This window comes from Echinops telfairi, unplaced genomic scaffold, assembly GCF_000313985.2.
Source record: "Echinops telfairi isolate 266 unplaced genomic scaffold, ASM31398v2 ScPeMD7_443;HRSCAF=831, whole genome shotgun sequence".
NCBI lineage: Eukaryota > Metazoa > Chordata > Mammalia > Afrosoricida > Tenrecidae > Echinops > Echinops telfairi.
The window spans coordinates 61,349,756-61,371,308 of record NW_022104341.1 but is presented as its reverse complement, the minus strand read 5'-3'; the positions used below and the strand labels follow the sequence as shown (position 1 = coordinate 61,371,308).

The window sequence follows — 21,553 nt, the reverse complement described above, 5'->3', positions numbered from 1 at the left end:
GCATTGTGGTCGAGAGAGAAGTCTGTATGATCTCTATGTGCTTGAATTTACCCAGATTTGACTTGTATCCCAGCATGTGGTCTATCTTCGAGTATGTGCCCTGTAAGCTTGCAAAGAATGTAAGTATTTTGCATTTGGGTGGAGAGCTCTGAAAATATCTATCGGGTCAAGTTGTCTAATCATGGTGCTTAGCTCTGTAGCCTCCTTGTTAATCTTCTTTCCCTGTGATCTGTCTTTCTTCGAGAGTGGTGTAGTAAAATCACCTACTACAATTGTTGAGCCTGTGATTTATTTTTTCATATTTTGGAGTGTTTGATTGATGAATATCTCAGGTCTCTCATTGAGCATGTATATATTTATTATGCTCACTGGTTCTTGGTCTACTTTCCCCCTGAGTATTATATAGTGCCCCTCCTTATGTCTTATTATGGCTTGCACCATGAGATCGATTTTATCAAAGATTAGTATTGCAAGCAGCTCTTGCTTTTTTTTGAATTGCCATTCACTTGGTATGTTTTTCTTGATGTAAGGGGCAAACCTAACCGCTGGCAAACCTAACCAAAGAAAGGAAGGAACAAATTTCAATAGCAAGGATGAGGGATGAAATAGGGGACATTACAACGGACCCTAATGAAATCAAAAGGATAATTGCACAGTACTACAGAGGCCTTACATACAAGCCCTTGATTCTCAGACTCTTTGTCTGTAATCTTGAGATGTGTCTCCTGTAGGCAGCAGATTGACAGGTTGTGTTTTCTAAGCCAGTCTGCTAGCCTCTGCCTTTTAATGCCTGGGTTCAATCCATTGATCTTCAGAGTTAACACATCCATCTGTGGACTCTGTGACATCATCTTATACCTTTTGTGTTGGGTGCTTTCCTACCTCCCTTTCTTATCAGTGTGTTGTGAATATGTGTGTGTGGTTCATTTTGCCTTCTTTCCACACTTAAGCCAATGCTATCTTGGCGGCTGTTTTCTCTTTGTTGTCCTCTGGGTAGGGTTGTTCTATGTGGCAGTCTCATATTTGTGCTTGGTGACTGTTGTTCTTCTGCCATATTGGATCGGCAAGTATCTTCTGTAGGTGTGGGATTCTTTTAATGTATTCTTTGAGTTTTTCCTTCTATGAAAAGACTCTTCTCTATCTGTCTTGATTGATCATTTGGCTGGGTAGAGTATTCTTGGGTTTGAGTTATTTTCCTTCAATTGTTAGAATATATTACTCCACTCTCTCTTCATAGTGTCTGCTGATAGGTCTGAGCATATTCTTATTTGAGTACCTTTATTGGTGACTGCTTGTTTTTCACTAGCTGCTCTCATGATTTTCTCCTTTTCCTCAAAGTTGGATAGTTTAACTATTATCTGCCTTAGTGACTTTTTCTTGGCATTCAGTCTACCTGATATTCTTTCAGCCTCCTGAATGGTTGCCTGCTTTTCATTCATAAAGATCAGGAAGTTTTCCTTTAAGTATTCCCTCAGTATTTTTGCCATTGACTTCTTTACAGAGCCTTTATTCAGGGAGTCCAATTATTCTACTCTTGTACCTCTTCGTAGCATCAGACATGCTCTCATGTTTTCTTCAGCTTCTCTGATTACCTTATTTGACTACCTTTCTCATTTGTTGAAGTCTGCCTGGTTATCCTCTATGTCACTGGTGCAATTCTCTGCCTCCTCAAGTCTGTTGGTGAAGTTTGTGAATTTTCTCCTGGATTTTGTTTTCTTGCCCCTTACATCTTGTATTTCCCTTTGATGCATGGCCTTTATCTCCTCTATCATTTCATCCTTTTTATGTATCATTTCCCTCATATCCTGTAGGACTCCAAGCAGCATTCTGAAGGTTTCTTTCTATGGCAGATCAATGTCTGCTTCTTCTTTGTGCGTCATTAGGTTCAGGACTTCTTCCAACATTGCCTTTTGTTTCTCCTGTGTTTTCATTGAGGTTGTTGTGGCTGGTTTCTGTTTGAATTGTGCTGTTTTGGAGGAGACAGACACCATTTTCAAGAAAGTTGAAGACCACTGGGCTCTCTCTTTGGGAAACTCATAGGAATGCTTCTTAGAACCGCCTGCAGCTAATTGCACTGTGGGATCTTGCTACTGCCTTGTCGTCCTGTGGTTTCACTTTTTCCCTAGCCAACCAGTGTTCTGCTATGTGGAGGGCAAGTTGGATGGTCCTATCAAGGGATGCTGGTCGGGTGATTGTGGACCCATGAGAATGGCAGTGCACTGGATGACATCACAGGAAGCCGTGATGGTGTGACCCACAGCGACTTGGGGCAACTCAGAGAGCTTGCAAGGGTGCCTGCTACAATGGGAGTGCTAAGCAGGGCATATGGGTGTGCCCCCTTTGATGTAGAGCACTGTGGATGGTGGGCAGAATTTCCCTATTTGGCTAGATCACTGCATAGATTGGACGGAGGTTCCCACAGCAGCGTAGCACACTGGAGAATGTTGGGGGAGCTGCCTTAGGCTGTGCCAGACACTATGGTATGCAGGAGGACGTTCCCTCAGCCATGTGGGAATGCAAAGGATAGGCAGGGGCTCTCCCAGCCATGTGAAGTACTGTGGAAGGCCGGCAGAGGTCCCCCCAGCCAAGTAATGATCCCCAAAGGGTGTGCAGGAGATCTCCCAGTGGGTTAAAGGCCTTGGAGGGTAGGAATGATTTTCCCCGGGTGGAAGGCAGGCGGAATTTACTCCAACTTCTTAAAGCACCTTAGAGGGTATATGTGAGTTTCCCTGGTGGTGAGGGTGGGCGTAATTGCCCTAGACAAAGAGGAGTGGCCTGGATGTGAGCAGTGGCATGTAAGAGGAAAAAGAAGAGGGGGGAAGAAAGTGAGCCCACTGAGCCTGTGGGGGCAGAGAAGAAAGAAACAAAAGTAAAGATATAGCTGAGCCCCACTTGCCTGACTGGGGCTGGGTGCATTTAAACCCTGCCCAGAGGCGGCAGCAAGCTGTGACTCTGTTGAAGTAAAGCCCTTGGGCTGGCCAAAGGAGCCCGGCTGTGGCCAAGACCGTGGCGGGGCTAAGGTTAAGCTGTAGTCGGCCTTCACAGTGGCGAGCCAAAAGCCCAAAGCTCCTCACAACCTAGTGGATCCGTGTGTACTTATCTGTATGATGCTCCCCCTGTGACCCCGCAGTGTGGAATTTCCCTCTCAGTTGCTCCTCCATACTGATTTCTGTGGAGTCCCTTTGGCATGTGTTACTCAGTCGCCATCTTTCTGGAAGTTGAGTCTAAGATTCTTTCAGATATTTCAAGTCGAGGTGTGGAAACAAGTTCAGAGAATGGTGTGGGCAGGAGATAAGAACTATGGAGTTATCACCACAGAGATAATAATTTAAAGCCAAGAAAGGATCAATACTCTGAGGACTGAGCCTGGGGTTTTCAGTAACTGGAAATCTTGACCTAGTTGAGGAATGAGAAAGATATAGCGATTCATCAAAGTAAGAGGAGAGCCCATGGAAACCAGTGTTTCTAAGGAGTGGTCAACTAGTGTCAAATATTACTGATAGGTCAATAGGGATGACTGGAAATGCACTGCTGGGTTTAATAATATGGAGACCATCGACCTTGTTTAGAGTTCTTTTCCCTTGTTTGTAGTTGTTTTTTGTTTATTTCTTTTGTTTCAGTTTTTTTCTTAGAGGAGCTTTGGTGGACTTATCAGGTCGGCATTGGACTGCTACTTATAAGGTCGACAACTAAAACCCCCCAGCAAGAGGAGGCTGTCGGCTCCCATAGAGATGTGCAGCCTTGGAAACCCTATGCAGCATCTTTATGGGTTGGAATCGACTCTGTGGCTGTAGATTTGGTTTTGATTTTGGAGCATTCTTTCCATGCAATGATAAGGCAAAGCCTCGCTGTAGTGGGTTCAGGAGTCAGTGGGAGAATTGGAGAAAACCGTTTGGGGAAAGTATTGAAATGGAGAGAAAATATAAAGGTAGCTGAACAGGGACAGGGCTAAAGAGACATGACTAAACAGTGGGGTACCCACAGAATATGGGTGTATTAATGGAAATGATCCAGGAGAGATAGGGGGTAGGAAATGGTGAAACAGACGAAAGCATAGAGCAATGTTGATAAATAGCAGAAGAGCTGGGAGCCAGACTTCCAGAAGACAGCAGCCAGACTGTGGTATGGAGCAGAGGCCCATTCTGCGTAACCAGGTTGTGGAGCAGGGAGCAGAGTCAGTGGCATAGGTGTGCAGTTAATTCAATTTCTATCCTTAAACACTAAGGCCTGGCCTTTCTGAGTTCATAAATCTTATCCATGTCTGTCCCCAGCATGTCCACAGACTTCACATATACATATAATTTTAGGCATGACTACTCTTACATTCAATGAAAGGGAACTACAAGATACAAATTATAAGGAAAGCATGGTAGAAAGGGCTTCCGGTCACTAACCTAAGACAAACATAAGCATAAGGGTGAGGATTTTTGTCTATTATGTTCTCCCCAGTGCCCAGGATATAGTGGGTGTGGCACACTCATCAGTTGCTTCAAAATTCTAAACAGTAATAAGACTGCTGAGTGGATGGTTTTACCCAGTGGCATCATTTACCCCAAGGGTGCTAGCTTCATCTAGTCAGACCCTGAACACACAAGATACTGGCAGGGGGCTAGCACATAGAACGTAGTTTTTTTACTTACAAAGCAAAACAAATGTGGAGGTCTTATGGAGCCAGTCCCCCTAGGACTTGGCTGGCTGGCTAGAGATGATGCCTCTGGTATGTGTACCTCACTTTGTACAGTAGATGAGATACTCAAAGGTTGGGGGGCATGGAGGGTGCTCCCTGCCATTGACCCCTCCCACCCCTGGCTATGTAGGCTAGTTACCAAAACCCATGACCATTGAGTTGGCAGCTCTCTGTGGGGTTTCTGAGGTGCAAATCTGCATGGGAACAGACAGCCTCTTCTTTTCCCTGCTTCTGGGTTTGAACCCCTGATCTTGAGGTCAGCTGCCCATAGTGTTAACCCAGCCCATAGTGTCACCAGGGCTTCTTCAGAATGATTCTAGAATACTGTAGAATAACAACTTGACTCTGCAGAGAAGGTGATGGACTGCTGAGGCCCATTAACCTTGGTTGGGCCTGTTCCCCACCCCTTGCCTTAAAGTGAAATTGCCTGGTATGGATTCTTCTATCCATAGTCTTTGTAACTCTACCAAACGACTGGGTGGGAGCATGCAAATAAGGCATAGAGGACTCAAACTCTGGGATTGGTCAATTTGGGTCAGGTGTGGCTCACCCGCCAACCACATTAGAGTCTTACTCTGCCTCTGGCCACGCTTAGTGAAGCTAGCACACTATTTAGTCCCCAACCATTGAGCTATTCGTCTCTGAAGTTACCATCCCTCCGGAAGCCTTCCCAGCCTCAATTAGCTAGCTCCTCTTTTATTCTCAGCCGTGGCCTACAGCACACTAGTTGGTTGCAATGAAAAAGGAGTGCAAAGGTTGAGGAGGAAGGTAAGGTCAGCAGGAATTATATTCATCACAGATCTATTTCTTCCCCCATTGGACTGTGAAGTCCTGGTGAGCAGGGGATGGCATCTTTTGAAACTGAACACCAGGGGGTAAGGCCACCCTTCTGTACTTTTTGACTTGTCTCCTACAAGAACCCATTAAATTTCACAACTCTATCCCAGAAACCCCTTGTGTAACAAAACTAACGAGTCCACTTAATATTTGGTGCATTACAAATTAATATTTGCTTTAGTGTTAATTTCTGCTTCTAAGGTTTTATAGCTATGTTAGATTCTGTATTTGGCACAAACCCTGGAAACCCACTGTCATCAAGTCAGCATCAGCTCTCAGGGCCTCCTTAGGACAGGGGAGAGCAGCCCCTGTGGGTTCCAGAGGCTGTAATTCTTTCTTTCTTTTTCTTAACATTTTATGTTATCATTCATTGGAGTTAATAGGCAATTCTTGGTGGGAGTAGAAAGCTTCCCTCTGATGGAGCGGCTGGCGGGTTGGTGGTTTCCAACTGATGCCCTTGTGGTCAGCATCCAATGCACAACTCACTAAGCTGTCTTACCTTATTTTGTGTTGGGGAGTTGGGAGAAAACCTTCAAATCCCCATAGCTTTTTCACGGCGGTGAGTAGCTTTTTGTAACCACCATCAGTCAAAGAAATGAGATGAAACAGAAAAGCATGAAGTGAAGATTGAGTTTCACCCCACTTCTGAGTCTTGAGATGAAATCAAAACCCTGTTAAGAAGTCCCTCAATTCCATACACCATTCTTTCCACAAACCTCTCCTCCTATGTTTTCAAGCCACGACCGGAGGCATAAAAAGGAAGAGAAAAATCAAAGCCATCCTAGTAACATTTGTGGTGGAAAAGCAGGCCCGAGTGGTATGTGTGAATTTCACATACTTCTAAAGCCCGTTATTCTCAACAGGCAAATTCTAGGGGGCAGTTGGAGTGCCTCCCCTCTGCAGAACTGCCAAGGGACATCCAGAGGGTTTGCAAGGAGACGTGGGGAGGCGCCGAGCCTCACCTGTGATTCCCAGGTCCAGCCTAACCAGTGAGGCAGAAGAGACCCTTCACAGAAAGGAAAAAAAATGAAAACACGCAAGGCCTTCCAAGAAGATGCGACACACCCCCACCACAAAAACCTCAGCCAGTTGAAGAGGGCGAAAGGCGCTCCTTTCTATTAACGATCTTCTGTATTGCTGTGTTATTGCAGCCCTATCATTTCAAATGTGTGTTTAAACAGGAATCAAATATATTACACGCATCATTTTCCCTCAAATTACATTTGTGAGATACAAGCCTGGGTAATTCCGCTCCTTTTCCAAAGTGAAATGCAACCCTTCTGTTTCCAAACATCAGTGGGAAGCAAAGCCAGTACCGTCTCGTTTCTAAGTTGGACACAAGTAACTACTCTGTGCTGTGCTGTGCTGTTATGACAGAATGTTATTCCTCTGTTTGTTTTCATGGTTCACAGCCGGGGGTGGTGTGGGGGGTGGCGAACGGTCCTTTAAAACTATATTTTAACTTTTTAAAACCAAAAAGGGGGGAGGCAAGGGGAAGAGTGAGGGGCTCTTTTTTCCTAATGAAATAAATGGAATGGAGTAAGCGTTAACAGTTGTCGGTGTGTCCAGGTGTGGGAAACGCACGGGCTATGTGACACAGCCCACCTGAGAATGGCTGGTGGCTAAAAAGCATTCCTGTGAGAGAAGAAGGGAAATTAGGCTTAGCTGGATTCTCACCTTTCTAGCTTTAAGGTTGCTCCACTCCTGAGTCACCCCCCTCTGAGTTGACAGGCCTTGATTGGCTTGCTTTGAAAGCTGACCTGAAAGGTCAAGTATTTTAACACATCACCCTCTTTGATGCCCACTTCAGAGTGGTCATTAGAAAGCAGACTTTGGGAGGGAGATAACTCTGGGATCACATACTTAACCTGTAATCTCTTGACCAAAGCTAGCCTGAGGCAACGCTGAGTGTAGGTGCTTCTGGCAGGACACTTCCCTTCATTCCTTTAGTCTCACTTGCTCTCCTGGTCTTTGCCGAAACCTGCCCTGATAGCCCTTTTCTGAAGACCTTCTTCTCAGAGGTGTGTGCATTTCAAGCTGATAAGACTTAAGTTGTTACCCTTCCTGCTGGTTAGCAGTGTAACCAAAGAGATTGTTCTTGGGTGGGTGATAATCTTTTAGTCCATGTCAGACTATAACCTCTTCTTTAAGTGTCTCCAATCGTTCATCTACATTAGAGTGATTCTGGATTTGTTCCTTGGCTTTTTCGTTTTATCACATATCCCCCCCCTTTTAATGAAAAGGTAGAGCTTTGATTTCTCCTTCACAAGGCCCAGTTGTATGTCCCACGGATGAACACTGTCTCTGAGTCAGAAAAATTCTTATCCATCCCGAAGTTACCAGACGCAGCGCTGGGGAGAAGGAGGTCTGAACCAACGTTAAACCTGAGGGACCATCTCACAGGACTTGGGTCGTTGGGGGGCACCCTCTTGAAGTTGTGTTATATGATTTTTCATTTATTGATATATAAAACCCAGGATTGATGAACCTATAGAGATAGCAAGTGGAATAAAGGATTTTGGGGGAGGGGGCTACACTGGGTGGGTGGGGAGAGACAATGTCAAGGGGTCCATGTAGATAAGCGATGTTTGGAAACTGATTATGGTAGCAAATGTACAATTCTGCTGGACATTATCAAACTATGGAATGATAGGATGCACGTATTCATTCCCAATGAATAATTTTTAAAAAGAAAGAAAAACTCCATATTAAAAAAAAACAAAACCTGACTGGTTAATAGCAGAGTTGATTCACAAAGTTTTGTTGTAAGGGGTTCTTTCTATTAGGTCCCTGAATGGCTCAAATGGTCCAAGTTTGCTTATTTACCTAAAAGTTGGAGGTTTGGACCCGCCCATTGGTGATATGAAAGAAAGACCTGGTGGTGCGCTCCGGCAAGGGTTCCAGACAAGGAAATCCTGTGGAGCTGCTGCATTCCGCAACGCGTGGAAATGGAAAACCTCATTGCATTCCGTAACACGTGGAAACGGAAAACCCTGCTGCATTCCGTAACATGTGGGGTCACGGTGAGTCAGAACCAACTGGCCAGAGACCCATTTGGTTTGGGTTTCCACGGTGGTCTTCTGTGGAAGTGCTGGTCAGTTATTGTTTTTTCCGATGAAAGGTGAAAAGCCCCAGGTGAAAGGCAAGAAGCCACCACCCCTTCACTGCAGCTGGTCCAAGAGACCACCTCTCTTTGGGCTTTATGGTGCCCAGTTTGGGGTGAGGTTCTCTGACTAGGATAATGCAGGAATGTTGAATTGATTTATTCACTACAATTTGCCAACCTGGGGCTGCCATAAGGGGGCTTTCAGACCTTCTCCCTGCCCTTGCCATTGAAGAGCCATGAGAACCAGAAACGTGCCAATAGGGTGTAAGTTGCCAATGTTTATTACCGATGAGTCTGCATAGGTGCCACCCACAAAAACCTATCCCCTAAATCACTTTAAGGCCTCCAATTCCTCACAGGCCCACTCTCCAAGTTCCTCTATCTTGTCTTGTATTTCTATGAGATTTTAATGTTTGCAAAATGCTTCGTAGCCACTCCTCCCACTCAGGGGAAGCCAGCATTTTAACTGTCTAGCCCCAGAAGAGTCCCTGGATGCTGCAAAGCCTTAACCCAAACATGGGAGGGTGTTCGTTTGAAACCAACTTGTACGTCACCAAGAATCCAAGTTCATTTCACTTCTGCTTTTCGTCCTTTTAGAACCACTCAGACCAGCGTTTAGGGCTGATGAGTAAGGAATCGACCCTTCTCCCTCTCTCTCTACATTTTAACTGTATGTGTATATATATATATATATATAGTTTTCCTTCTTTTGTTTGTGAGATATAGTACATTCAAAGAAAAACACACTTTATGTAGTTGTATAGCCCATCTCATCAAATCACTGGCAGTATCCCATTAAACCCCCAAACATGGGGTTCTTCTTTATTCTCTCTCCTCCCCCACCCCCTGGGGGCTTTAATCCAACCAGACACCTCAGCAGAAAGGCCTATCCATCTACTTCCAAAACCTCCCTACGGAGCACCGTTTTACTCCGACCCACATGGGGTCACCATAAGTCAGAATGAACTCAAGAAAACTAGTTGAGGACTCCAAAGGGGATGTTTTCAGGGCCCAACTCAGCAGCCAGAATTGGGACATGCTGATTTGAAAAGTGATTTCTAGTTTAGAGAGTATTCCTAGAACGCATCTTGCTTATAACCGTAGTGCAATGACCAAAATCAGGCATTCGGTTGGGAACAAGACTATTAACCAGTCCACAGGCTCGAGTCCACTTCCACCAGTTTTTCCACTAAGCGTAAGGGTTCCGTTGTTTAATTGTGTGTCCGTGCCAGTGGCTGAGTTTGCTCTGTTTTCTCCCTGAAATTGGAGGCAGGCTTCCAAGAGAGAATGCTGTGAGCCTCACCTGGCCCAAAGTGGGCCCAGCTCCACTCTGGCAGCTAGTTGGGGCACTCTTCATCTTTTCCCACACACACCTTTCTCCGATGTCCGCCTCATCCTCACCAGCTGCATCTTGGGTCTCCCTGGCCCCTGCACTAGTCACGCGCTGTGCTTTCCTTTTCTGCTCCCTCAGCGGGATTTGTAGCCGTTCCGTCTTCCACCGTCCTTGTCAGATCTCCCAGGGCTGCAACAGTAGCAGACGTTGGGCAGAACCAGGTTTTCCTTTCCTTTCCTGGTTCTCTTGTCCGTTTAGTCCTGTTTCAGCACCACCAGCGCCCACGGCCTCCTTGTCCTGGGGAAGGGAGAGCATGTGGGGTGGAGGGCCGCCTGTCATTGCTTTTCCCACGCACACCACAGGGAACGTGGAGGATTGGCAAGGCTGGCAATGGGCTGATTAAATTACCTTTATGAGAAACAAGAGTTGGCATCACTGGACACCCCGCATCTCAGCATCACGCTGAGGTAACCGGTGCCTGTCGCCGTGTTGATGGTCAGGTTCTTTGTGCACTGTCCCACTGGGCTCCGCTGCTCCCTAAAACACAGCCTTGTGCACGCGCACTGCGCGTCTGCCTGCTTGCTTACTGTCTTGTCCCTTCATGGTTTTAATTTGCTGAATGTTGCGTGAGGTAGGAAGACTTTGATGATGTAAGAGGTGTGAGTTGGAGGAAAATAGAAAGCTGACTATGGTTAGAGGGGCATTTGTTCCCTACCAGCCAAAGCCCGGTGGGGTGAGAGGATGAAAAGAAATGTGACATTGTTTAAAATAACTCTTCCCCTCCCCCTTCTTCCCCAAACCCACTGCCATAAAGTTGATTCAGACTCATAGTGACCCTGCAAGACAGGGTAGAGCGCTCCCCAGGACTTGTGAGGCTGCAAACCTTTACAAAGGCCAACTACCTCAGTTTTCTTCTGAGGAGCACTCGTGGGTTCGAACTGCTAACCTTTTGGTTCCGTCAATGCCTAACCTACCTCTTTTGCCACTCAGCCCCCACCAAAGCATCTTTACATCAGAAAACCCCTGTGATCGTATGGAAGGAAGCTGGACCGTATAGTTAGGGGCCAACCTAGCTCTTCTGTTTGCTATGTAGCTTTGGACAAGGGCCATTCTCTTCCCGAATCTTCTTATCTGTATAATGGGAATAATTATATCTGGAACTTCTCGATTTGTTATTGTGGTTGTAAGAAGTAAATGACGTCACGCCTGTCATTTACGCATACGAAACCTAACAGGCCTGGCATAGAATAAGAGCTTATCATCTAGTTTCTTATAATGAGGCTGATTTCAGTAAAAGCCACATTGGAAAGCCCAACTTAGTCACCTATCTAATAACTTGGTGTAGTGGTCTGAGCTTGGATACTAACTGGAACCCCCCACCATGAACTGCTGCCTTTGTGAACTGAACTTGATTTCTTCCCTCTGTAAAATGAGGGTGATAGACCAAAACCAAACCCACTGCCATCGAGTCGAGGCCGACTCACAGCTGCCCTGGAGAACAGGGTAGAGCTGCCCCTATGGCTTTCTGAGACTAATTTAGGAGTAGAAAGCCCCATCTTTCTCTGGAGGAGTGGCTGTGGTTTCGAACTGTTGACTTTGTAGTTAGCACCCTGACTCATAACCACTATGCCACCTGGGCTCCCCAACATGAGACTACCATATATATTTGTGTGTAAGCTGAGTTTTTCAGCACATTTTTAATGCAGTTTTGTGGTAAAATCAGGTGCCTTGGCTGATATTCAGGTTGACTTATACTCGAGTATATACGGTAAGTCTTCCTAAGAACTGGCTTAGAGAATCACACTTAGTACAGTGGCCAGCACAGAGCCATGGGTGCTGAGCAAATGTTTGTTTTACTAGGGCCATGGGTCTCAACCACCCAGGAATCACTTGAGAGCTTTATAGAATGCACAAATGCCCACACCCTATCCTGAGAGAATCTGATAGACTAGCAATGGGCTGGAGTCTGGGCATCAATAGTTTTGAAAGCTTTCTGCAGAGATTATAATAATCAGCCAAGGTAGATAACGACTTCCTTGCAAATGACATTACAGTGTGTGTGTGTGTGTGTGTGTGTGTGTGTGTGTGTGTGTGTGTGTACAGGCTCAGGCTCACACACAGGCACAGGCACATACACTTTTTCTCCTTTTTAAAAAAAATAATCTGCCCTCAAAAGTCTAGCCATAATAGCAGAAGTTTTGGAGCAAGGCCAAAAATTCAATACACCTGCAGCAAAGGACTTGTAGTCCATCTTGTTCTGGGTTGGGTGGGAGGGGAGTGGGAAGAAGTATTCAAAGGGTCCTTTTGGAGTCTTGAACTGGAAAGGTGGTAAGCAGTTTAGCCTAAGCCTCATACATAAAATATAGGAACTCTCGGTAGGTTAGGTATTTATGTCTGGAGGTAATTCCAGGCTTGGGGCCCCCCAAGAGATATAAATTGAGACCTTGAGAGTTTAATGTGTGGGAAGAAAAGGTGTTCTCATAATGACACCTTAAAAATCAGGCCTCTGCTCAAGCCTAGGGAGAGGGAAGCCCCATCTGTAACAGCAGGGGTGGAGGGGTGGACAGCCTGGTCTCTGTGCTTATGTTTCTAAGATCTCAGGCTAGGTCATCCGAGATGCTTCTTTCTCCCCATAGGTTTCGGGTATTAGTTACCCAGTAAAAGCTGGGTTAATTTTACAACCCAAGTAACATTTCAGCCCAAAAACGTCAGCATTCCTCTAGGATTTATGCAATTAAACATGGAGAATGCCTGCAGGATTTTACAACACTGAAATGTCAATGTCTTTATGTCACGTATATGATATATTCACTTGTGTGTGTACTTAAAGGTTATGTTTCTAAAAAGAGCTTTGCAGTACAAACTGTTTGGAGGATTAAATGGAAGATATTGGCCCCCATCTCTGCTTCAGAATGGCTGTTTTAGCAGACAGAGGGTCAAAAGCAGCTGAAAACTCATGTCTCTGGATCATCAGCTTGATCGGGTTCTGTCACCTGGCTCTCTGGACTCCCCCGCAGCACCGGGGATGTCTAGGCCATAGGCCATAGTTTCTTGTTCTAAACTAGGGCCTTGGTAAATAACTTCTTCAGATGGCCTCTTAAGGTTGTGAATACTTGGATAGTTGTCCAATGTTACCTCAATAATATTTCATAAAACCTTCACCTCTTATGGTGGGAGCTCAGATTTTAACGTTTTGTTAGTAGGAATGTGCAGATGGCGCAGGACTTGGCAGTGCTTCATTCTGAGGCACACGGGATTGTGATGAGTCGGCGCCCCACGCAACAGCACGTAAGGATGATGCGCGAGTTGCCATCAGTCAACTCATGGCAAGCCCAGGGGTGCGGACTCCAACTGCTCCTAAGGGTTTCCAACGCTGTAACCTTCCAGAAGCCGATCACTGGCCTGACCTCCCTAGTGTCTGTGGGTGGGTCTGAGCACCTCATCCTTCTGCAAGTTGTTACTCTTACATGCCGTCGAGTAGTTCTATCCCATAGCAACCTTATGTGCAACAGAACCCCCCCCCCCCGCCCCATCCCCGCACCATCGGCACAATTGTTATGTTGGGGCCCACTGGTGCAACCATTGTGTCGGCTGGTCCACTTGCGCCATGCAGAGGCTTTCAGCTCCATCAGAGCCGTAAGAAAACCATGGCTCCAGGAGGTCCGAGAGCTGCCCTTTGAGGTTGTGGTGTGGCACTGAGTCTGCCGCACCTCCCGGCCAGCTCATCTGTGAGCAGAGTCAGCATTGCCTGGTCCCGAACTGCCCTCGCCCTCTTGGATGTGTTGGGGCCCATTGTTGCAGCCACAGTGTCAATCCATCTCATCAGGTTCTCCCCCTTTTCGGTTATCTACGCGACTCCGTGTGATGGCCTCCTCTGTCAGTTGGTGCCTCCTGGTCCAAAGTAGAAGAGACACAGTCTCTGTAGCCTCCCTTCTAAGGAGGAATTCAGGCTGCACTTCCTCCAAGACGATTTGTTTGTTCTTCTGGTAGTCCATGGTATAGTTAATATTCTTGTACAGCATCACAATTCGAAGGCACCCACCAGTTCTTCAGCCGCCCTCTTTCCTCGTCCAGCTCCTGTTGTGCGCGCAAGCGGATTGACAAAGCATGGCTTGAGTCAGCAGCATCAAGTCGCCAAAGTAAAATCATGACTCTTTTAAGTCTTTGGCGAGGTCATGTTGCTCACTACACCCTGTCCGGGGCTCGATGACACGTCTTAATTTTGGGTGCTGCTCAGTCAGATCGGCCTCACCACCACCCTGTGTCGGGCAGAGTAAACGCCACTCGGTCCCGCGCCACCTTCCCAGTTGGTCTTATGTTTGCGCCATTGTGGGAGCCACTGTGTCAGCTCATCTTGTCGGGCGTCTTCCTCTTTGTCTCTGCCCCTGTACTTTCAGTTAGAAGAAACCAAAAAAGAAAAATGTGACTTCATTCAAGCGACTGATTGAGTCCCGCCAGACTGTCAAGGAGGCAGCTTCCGTGTACCTGAAGGCAGGCCGTATCCATGGCCGGGGCCTCTTGATTGGCTGGGATCTGCTTTGGGGAAACAAGCCTGGCTTTTGCCTCTAGATTTCCTCCACTGGAGGGCCTCCTCGCAGACTCTCCAGGCCAGGGTTGGCCCTGGCCCTGTTTCTGCAGCGTAGGGACGATGGCGCTGAGCAGTGAGGAGTCGCATGCTGGGCTAGCCCTCGGTTTCTTTCTACACGCACCCAGCTCCTCCCCGTGTGGGTCCCCCTAATTGACATGTCAGTTGGAGGGGATCTTGTGGATGATACGCCCATGTCTTTGTAACAAATGAAGCAGAAATCATCTCTGCTTAAAAAAAACAAAACAAAACCCCCCAAACAAAAAAACCTGTAGCACATGTGCCCAGATTTCCAGCTAACTCGTTTCCTTTTTCCCTCCTAAAACGACAGCATCTTCCAGCCCACCACCAGCTGCAAAAATAAAAGTGTTTTCTCCCACGTTTAAGGATGATTTCTGTGCTTTGGGGATGCTTTTTCTGGGGGTATAGGAAACTTGACCAACATGACCAGCAGATGTTTTAGGTGGCGGATGAACTGAGCCAGATCTGGCTCTCGTAGCCTTGTCTGAGAGATACTGTGCCCAACTGCACCCCCTAGCGATCCCTTGGGATATGATTTGCCCTGCTACAGCCCCTGGTGTTTATGCTTAATTTTTTAGAGATGAGTATGAAGAAGATGGATTCTGTCAGCCATACAGAGGGATTGCATGTGCAAGATTTATTGGCAACCGTACTGTCTATATGGAGTCTCTACACATGCAGGGGGAAATAGAAAACCAGATCACAGGTAAGTAACACGATGGAAGTTGTACTTAGGCCTTGAATGATTATTTTTCTCACCAAGAGGTTTTCGAGTCCTGCTCTTGACAATGTACTGGGCTAGGCATGGGGTCTGGGAACAGCAACCTAAAAAAGCCAGAGACGTGATCTCGGTGCTCTGGAATTTACATTAACATCACTTACTGGGGGTGCTCTGAGAGGAAAAGGAAGCTTTGAGAAGTCTCACATCCATTTAGAGCCTCAATAAATATTACAGGGTGCTTTCAGTGTTCCAGAAACTGGGCTGAACACGCCGGGTACGATGGGGCGGTGAATAACCACGTCTATCTCTGCCCTCACAGAGCTTACTGTTCAGAAGCAATGTGCTATAGAGTGAGAGGGGATGAATTTAGGGTCTGGCTGACCACTAATCCCAGAACTGCCATTAGTGTGCCGGTGGGGCAATCACTCACCCTCGATGAATGTCATTCTTCATCTGTGAAATGAATGATGGGGCACAATGATCCTAGCACAATGATCCTAGCTCTTGTCCTGCATTGGCTTTCTGCATTTTCCCCTTCGTGTGTGTGTGTGTGTGTGTGTGTGTGTGTGTGTGTGTGTGTGTAATTCAATGTATTTTTATTTTTTATTGAAACCTAATTGTGAAACACTGGTTCACACAAGTTAGGTACAGTTTTGCTGGTAGTTACAGCAACTCTGTTCTTGTAGTTATGAGGCCTCTGTGTCATGTACCCTTGGAAATCTATTCAAATTTGTTTCGTAAAGGTTCTAGTAGGGTTGCCAAATTGAGCCAAGAGAAATAATAGGATACCCAGGTAGAATTTCAGCTAACTCCAACTAAGTTTTGCTCTCCCTCATGAAGAGATCACTGAAGATATGGGTGCTATAACAAGGTGTGGTGGAGAAACCAGATGGTGCCTGGCTATCAGAAAGACAAACACCTGGAGTCTTAGAGGGTTTTCTTCAAACAAGCATCCAAGTAGGGGATCTGCTAAGTCCCCATGGAAGAAGCATACCAGGATGTGTGATCCAAGGATTGTAAATAATGAAACCCAAATCTGAAGGAGGGAATGATATCAGAGTTTAAATTGTGAGCACCAGTTTACAGAAGCTATGGATGGTAGTGGAAACCCAAAATCCATTGGCAGGGTCCACACATGAATTAAGTCTCCTGTGAATTCCCTCTGGCCCTATTTAAGGGATGTGAATAGCCATGCCATTCATGTTGATTCCATTCGATTAGATTGACTTGTTCCTTCAACATCTCCTCCCATCAAGCCTGCCTTCTGGGACTTCACAGTCGTCGTTCTCTCTCTGGAAAGCAGGAGAGAGCATTGTAGAGTCGATCATGGCAGATGCAGTTAGGTTAAAATTTAATATCCTATCATTTGATCTCCCTTTTGACCCATAGTTACGTCATTGCCGTTTTCAGGGGTGGGCACATAGAACAGTAGAAGGTCCAGAAGCTGTGCCCTGTGGGGAACGTGAAGGCCCTGGGTCAGGAGGATGTAGCTGACACGGAAGCCCCTCTAGTTTTCAAGAGGGCAAATGCAAAATGGCCTGCTTTCTCTTTGACTGGTGTGTTTCTTTGATTTGTCTAGTCATCGTTGTTGAGGTGTTTGTTTTTTTTATTTGTTGGCTTGCCCTGTATGTTTTTTGTTTTTTTATGGTTGTGTGTGTATGGTTTTCTGTGTATGAAATCCAGGGCAGGTAGCTCTCCAGAGAAAGTAACTGGCGAGGGGCATGGCAAGGGAGAAAAGGAGGAGTTAACAGCAGTGAGTCTGAGAAGAAAATGTTCTGAAATTGATTGTGGTGGTGACTGCACAAATCTTCCTTAATATAACTGAACAATTCAATTATATGATATGTGGAGTATCTGCCAGTACATTCATTTAAAATAAATAAAAATATAGGATATCCAGTTAAATATGAATTTCAGATAAACTGCAAATAATTCTTAAGTGTAAATTTGTCCTAAATGCTTGTCCGAGCTTTAAATGGAATGAGGCATCTTCTAGTCTTCCTGGCAACCCTAGCATTTCAGAGAGCCAAGGGCACAGGAACAGCAGAACCCCAGAAACCCCGCCCTGCGGGGATGGGAAGGCCTTGGGTGGGAGAGGCACGACTGGATGATACAGCCGCCCCTACCGAAGCCTTCCCTCCCACTTTCCAAAGGGAAATTGCCTGTGAATTCCCAGAGAGCAGGCCTGATGGGGAAGAGATGTTGAAGGTACAATTCAACCTAATCTAAGAGAATGTTAACGAGCTTTTAATAGTCACAAAATACTAAATGAGAGGTTGTGATATAAACATTTGGTAACCCAGTTATAATAATCTGCTCATGGCGATTTTCAGTGAACATCCATTTACTGGAAAGTATTGCGCGTACAAAGGAAAATCCATTTCCCTCGTTTAGTGGCGCGTTTCTCAAACTTGTTTGGCCAGGGCCCTTGTTTCTCACAGCGCTCTGTGTCCCATTGAATTAGTGCTCCCAGGAACACACTCTGGGAAGCCCGGCTGTCACAGCCTCAGAGTGGCTTCACGAGGTGTCCAAGCTCCTTGTCACAGGAGGGGCTCAGAGGGGGACCGGGTGCCCCTCTCTGTGTGTGGACACTCTATCAGGCCCCAGGGCCACTTCTCTTGTATGGTGGCCACTGGGACAATTGGGTGGGGCCCTTCAAGATCTGCCAGGTGGGTTACCTCAAGATGGAGTTGAAGCATTCAAAGTCACAAAGACATTAAGCAGTTTACCCAAAGTCCTCCAGCCAGTCGGAGACCAGCCACCGAACTAAGTTGTGTGATCCCGCAGAGCCCCCCAGCTCCGCCCCGCAGCTGTCAGATGTTTTAGAAGGCTCCCAACACTAATAAAAAGCACCGGATGAAACACAAAGTTCTGTTGCTTTGTAGTAAAAATGAAAAATATATTGTACTTTAACCTAATTAATTCTTTTTATTAGGAAACGGTACATATGTAACCTAATCTTGTTTTTTTAACTTTGTAGTCGAAATGATTTTGTTTCTGCCCCCCTCCCCCACCATCCTGCCCCCACAAGCCGGTGCAAGTAAGCTGCTCAGACATCTGAAATGAATCTCCCTCTCTTGGCGCTGTCTGTGGGAGCCCGGCAGATTGTGCCCCATGTGGGTTTCGCCCCGGGTCGGTTGGCGAGATGACCAGGGAGATAAACCCTGGCCCTGGGAGTCAGTTCACTGTGTTTGTTTTTCAGCGGCCTTCACCATGATTGGCACCTCCAGCCATTTATCGGATAAGTGCTCTCAGTTCGCCATCCCCTCCCTGTGCCACTACGCCTTCCCGTACTGTGACGAGACCTCGTCCGCCCCCAAGCCCCGCGACTTGTGTCGCGATGAATGTGAAATCCTGGAGAACGTCCTGTGTCAGACAGAATACATATTTGCCAGATCGAATCCCATGATTCTGATGAGGCTGAAACTGCCCAACTGTGAAGATCTCCCCCAGCCTGACAGCCCAGACGCTGCAAACTGCATCCGCATTGGAATTCCCATGGCGGATCCCATAAATAAAAGTAAGTGGTCACCCCGAACCACCTCCCCTTCGGCCCTTGCTCCATCATCATTTTTCACGCTGGCAGGCAGAGGACCTCCTGGCGGGCTGACCACCATGCCAGGGGCTGAGCGTACAGGGGTGAATTAGACACAGGGCCTGCTCTCCAGAAGCTTCGGGAAGACCCACAGTGGACCCGTTGCGGCCGCGTCAGTTCCAGCTCGTGGCGACCACGTGCACCACCATAAGACCGTGCTCCATTGGGTTGTCAGGGACTAGTCTTTCACCAGGCCTTTCTTCCACCGCACCCTGGGGCCGACTTTTTACTTAGCAGCAGCCGCACACATTAGCCATTTTTACTGCCATCTTGAAGACAACACTTCCGCTGAAACCTGCTGTCTTTGAGTCAACCCTGACGCCAAGCAGCCCTCGAAGGACAGGGTAGAGCGGCCGGTGTGGGTCATCAAGACTGGGGCACTTTATGGGAGCAAAAAGCCTTCTCTTTCTCCTTCAGAGCAGCGGGTGGCTTCGAACTGCTGACCTTTCGATTAGCAGCCTGACGTGTAACCCGCTGCACCGCCAGGGCTTCTTCAATAATGTAAAAATATTGGGTTGCTTATACTCTCTCCCTTCACTACCACCTCCTCCCCCAAAACAACAACAATTACAAAAAGCAGTTTCTCTGTGTATTTCCAATTAATATATGATTAAACTCACTGGCACTTTTTAGTCCCCTTTTGGTACTGAATACTTGTCATTAGATGCTTTGATACATCTGAAATGCTTAGAACTATGCTTCCCAAAACCCAAGTCAGACCCATTGCCAGTGAGTCTGTTCCCACTCATGGTGACCCTGTCGGTCAAAGCAGAGCTGCCTCCTTGGGTTTCCCTGCGGCGTTTGACCTTTACAAAGGCAAAACTGCACATCTTTCTCCTGCAGAACTCTGGTGGGTTCAAACAGCTCCCCTTTCAGTGAGGAGCCAAGCTTTTAATCATTGTACCTTAGCACCTACCGAATGGCTCACCAATATTATCCAGTATCATCCTGGTTGTTGCTATCGGTACCTTTGAGTCGGTTCCGACCGATAGCCACCCTATGCACAACCGAAGGAAACACTGCCCAGTCCTGCACCTTTCTCGTAATTGTTCCCAAGCCCGAGCTCATTGTTGCAGCCACTGACTGCAGTTGACGTGGTCATTCCATCTCCTACTACCCTATCAAACATCCCATTTATTGCAGCTCAAGAGATTCTGCAGCCCTTTCAGGTGACAGCTTCTCTGGTCACCTGTCAGAGTGACTCAGTCATCCTGATTCTCCAGGGCATCCCGTCCATCGACACAGAGAAGCCCATCATGCACTGCCTCCAATAAACGTGTTGTGTGAATTCTCCATCACATGATCCATGGCTAAGATCAACAATCAGCAATGCAAGGAAAAGTTTGCCTTGAACCTTCCCTGAACCATTCACAAGAAATTACCCTTGTGCCCCCAGGTCCCAGCCCAGGTCCAATTTCGGCTGCATTCAATATTAAAAATACTTGTGGGGGAATGGTTTGGTTCCTGGAGCATAAGCTTTAAATCCTCCCAGGAATGCAGCTGCTGGACAGGCCGTGGGTGGGAGCCCAGCAGGAAGCTCTGCCCTGGTTGCCCCACCCCCAGCCCCCTCGGATGGCCAGGAGAGGTTTCAGCAAAAGGTTCATCCCGTGCCCTCCCCTCCAGAGAGCCCGAATTTCCTCGGCTTTTTTCTCCCAGTGTGTGCTTCCCTTTTGTGTTTTTCAGATCACAAGTGTTATAACAGCACAGGCGTGGACTACCGGGGCACCGTGAGTGTGACCAAGTCGGGGCGGCAGTGCCAGCCGTGGAACTCACAGTACCCCCACACGCACACCTTCACCGCCCTCCGCTTCCCAGAGCTCAACGGGGGACATTCCTACTGCCGCAACCCTGGAAATCAGAAGGAGGCTCCCTGGTGCTTTACCTTGGATGAAAACTTCAAGTCCGACCTCTGTGACATCCCAGCATGTGGTAAACAGCCAGCCATGGCCTTTAATTGTGTTTTGTCACCTTGCCAAGATCTTCCCCTCCCCCTTCTCCCACCTCCTCAGGAGAATTGTACAAAAGAGACAAAGGAGCTAGATGGTGTTTGTCTGATCTTTAGGCTGGATATTGTTGCTGGTTAACGTCTAAGCAGCTCTGGTGACCTAGGGGTGACGCTGGGCAGCTAAGCTCAAAGCCTGCAGTTCGAAACCGCTTGCCGCCCGCCCCATGGGAGAAAGCTAGGGCTTTCTACTCCCGTGAAGAGTTACAGTCTCGGAAACTCACAGGGACAGTTCTCCGTGAGTCAGGGTTGCTGAGATGCCAATGAGAAGGTGACATTTCTGATAGTGTTCGATACATGCCCTTTACAGTTAGGTCTCTTTTCTTTGGAAGGGGAATAAGTAGGGAGCTCTTCCGTCAGTTGGCCAGCTAACTGTGTTCCAATTGCTCAGCCTAGATGAGTGAGCATCTCCAGCCCTTCTTCGGTTTCTGGCACCGTTTCAAATGGTATTCCATGACCTCCTGAGTCCCTGCCTCACGCCAGATAGTCCTCCAGGCACAGGCAGGTGGCAAGGACCCGTAGGTGGAGTGAGCGAGCTTGAGCACATCAAGGAAAGACGTGGATGCCCTTGAATCCGAAGCCCCATGAGCAAGGTGAACTCAGAAAACAACAGGACCGAATCAGGTAGCATCTGTGGGCCATGGGAGGGAATGAAGCCATTGTCGA

General features: G+C 47.1%; 1 protein-coding gene across 1 annotated transcript in view; it reads left to right on the top strand.

Annotated features, from left to right (window-relative positions):
* The window catches only part of LOC101649458 (inactive tyrosine-protein kinase transmembrane receptor ROR1), a 343,582-nt gene that overhangs the window by 140,707 nt on the left and 181,322 nt on the right, over window positions 1–21,553 (top strand). Inside the window, exons 4-6 of the mRNA XM_045292145.1 lie at window positions 15,148–15,275; window positions 18,493–18,810; window positions 20,569–20,814. Coding sequence (XP_045148080.1) covers window positions 15,148–15,275; window positions 18,493–18,810; window positions 20,569–20,814 — 692 coding nt within the window. The remainder of the gene's footprint in view (window positions 1–15,147; window positions 15,276–18,492; window positions 18,811–20,568; window positions 20,815–21,553) is intronic.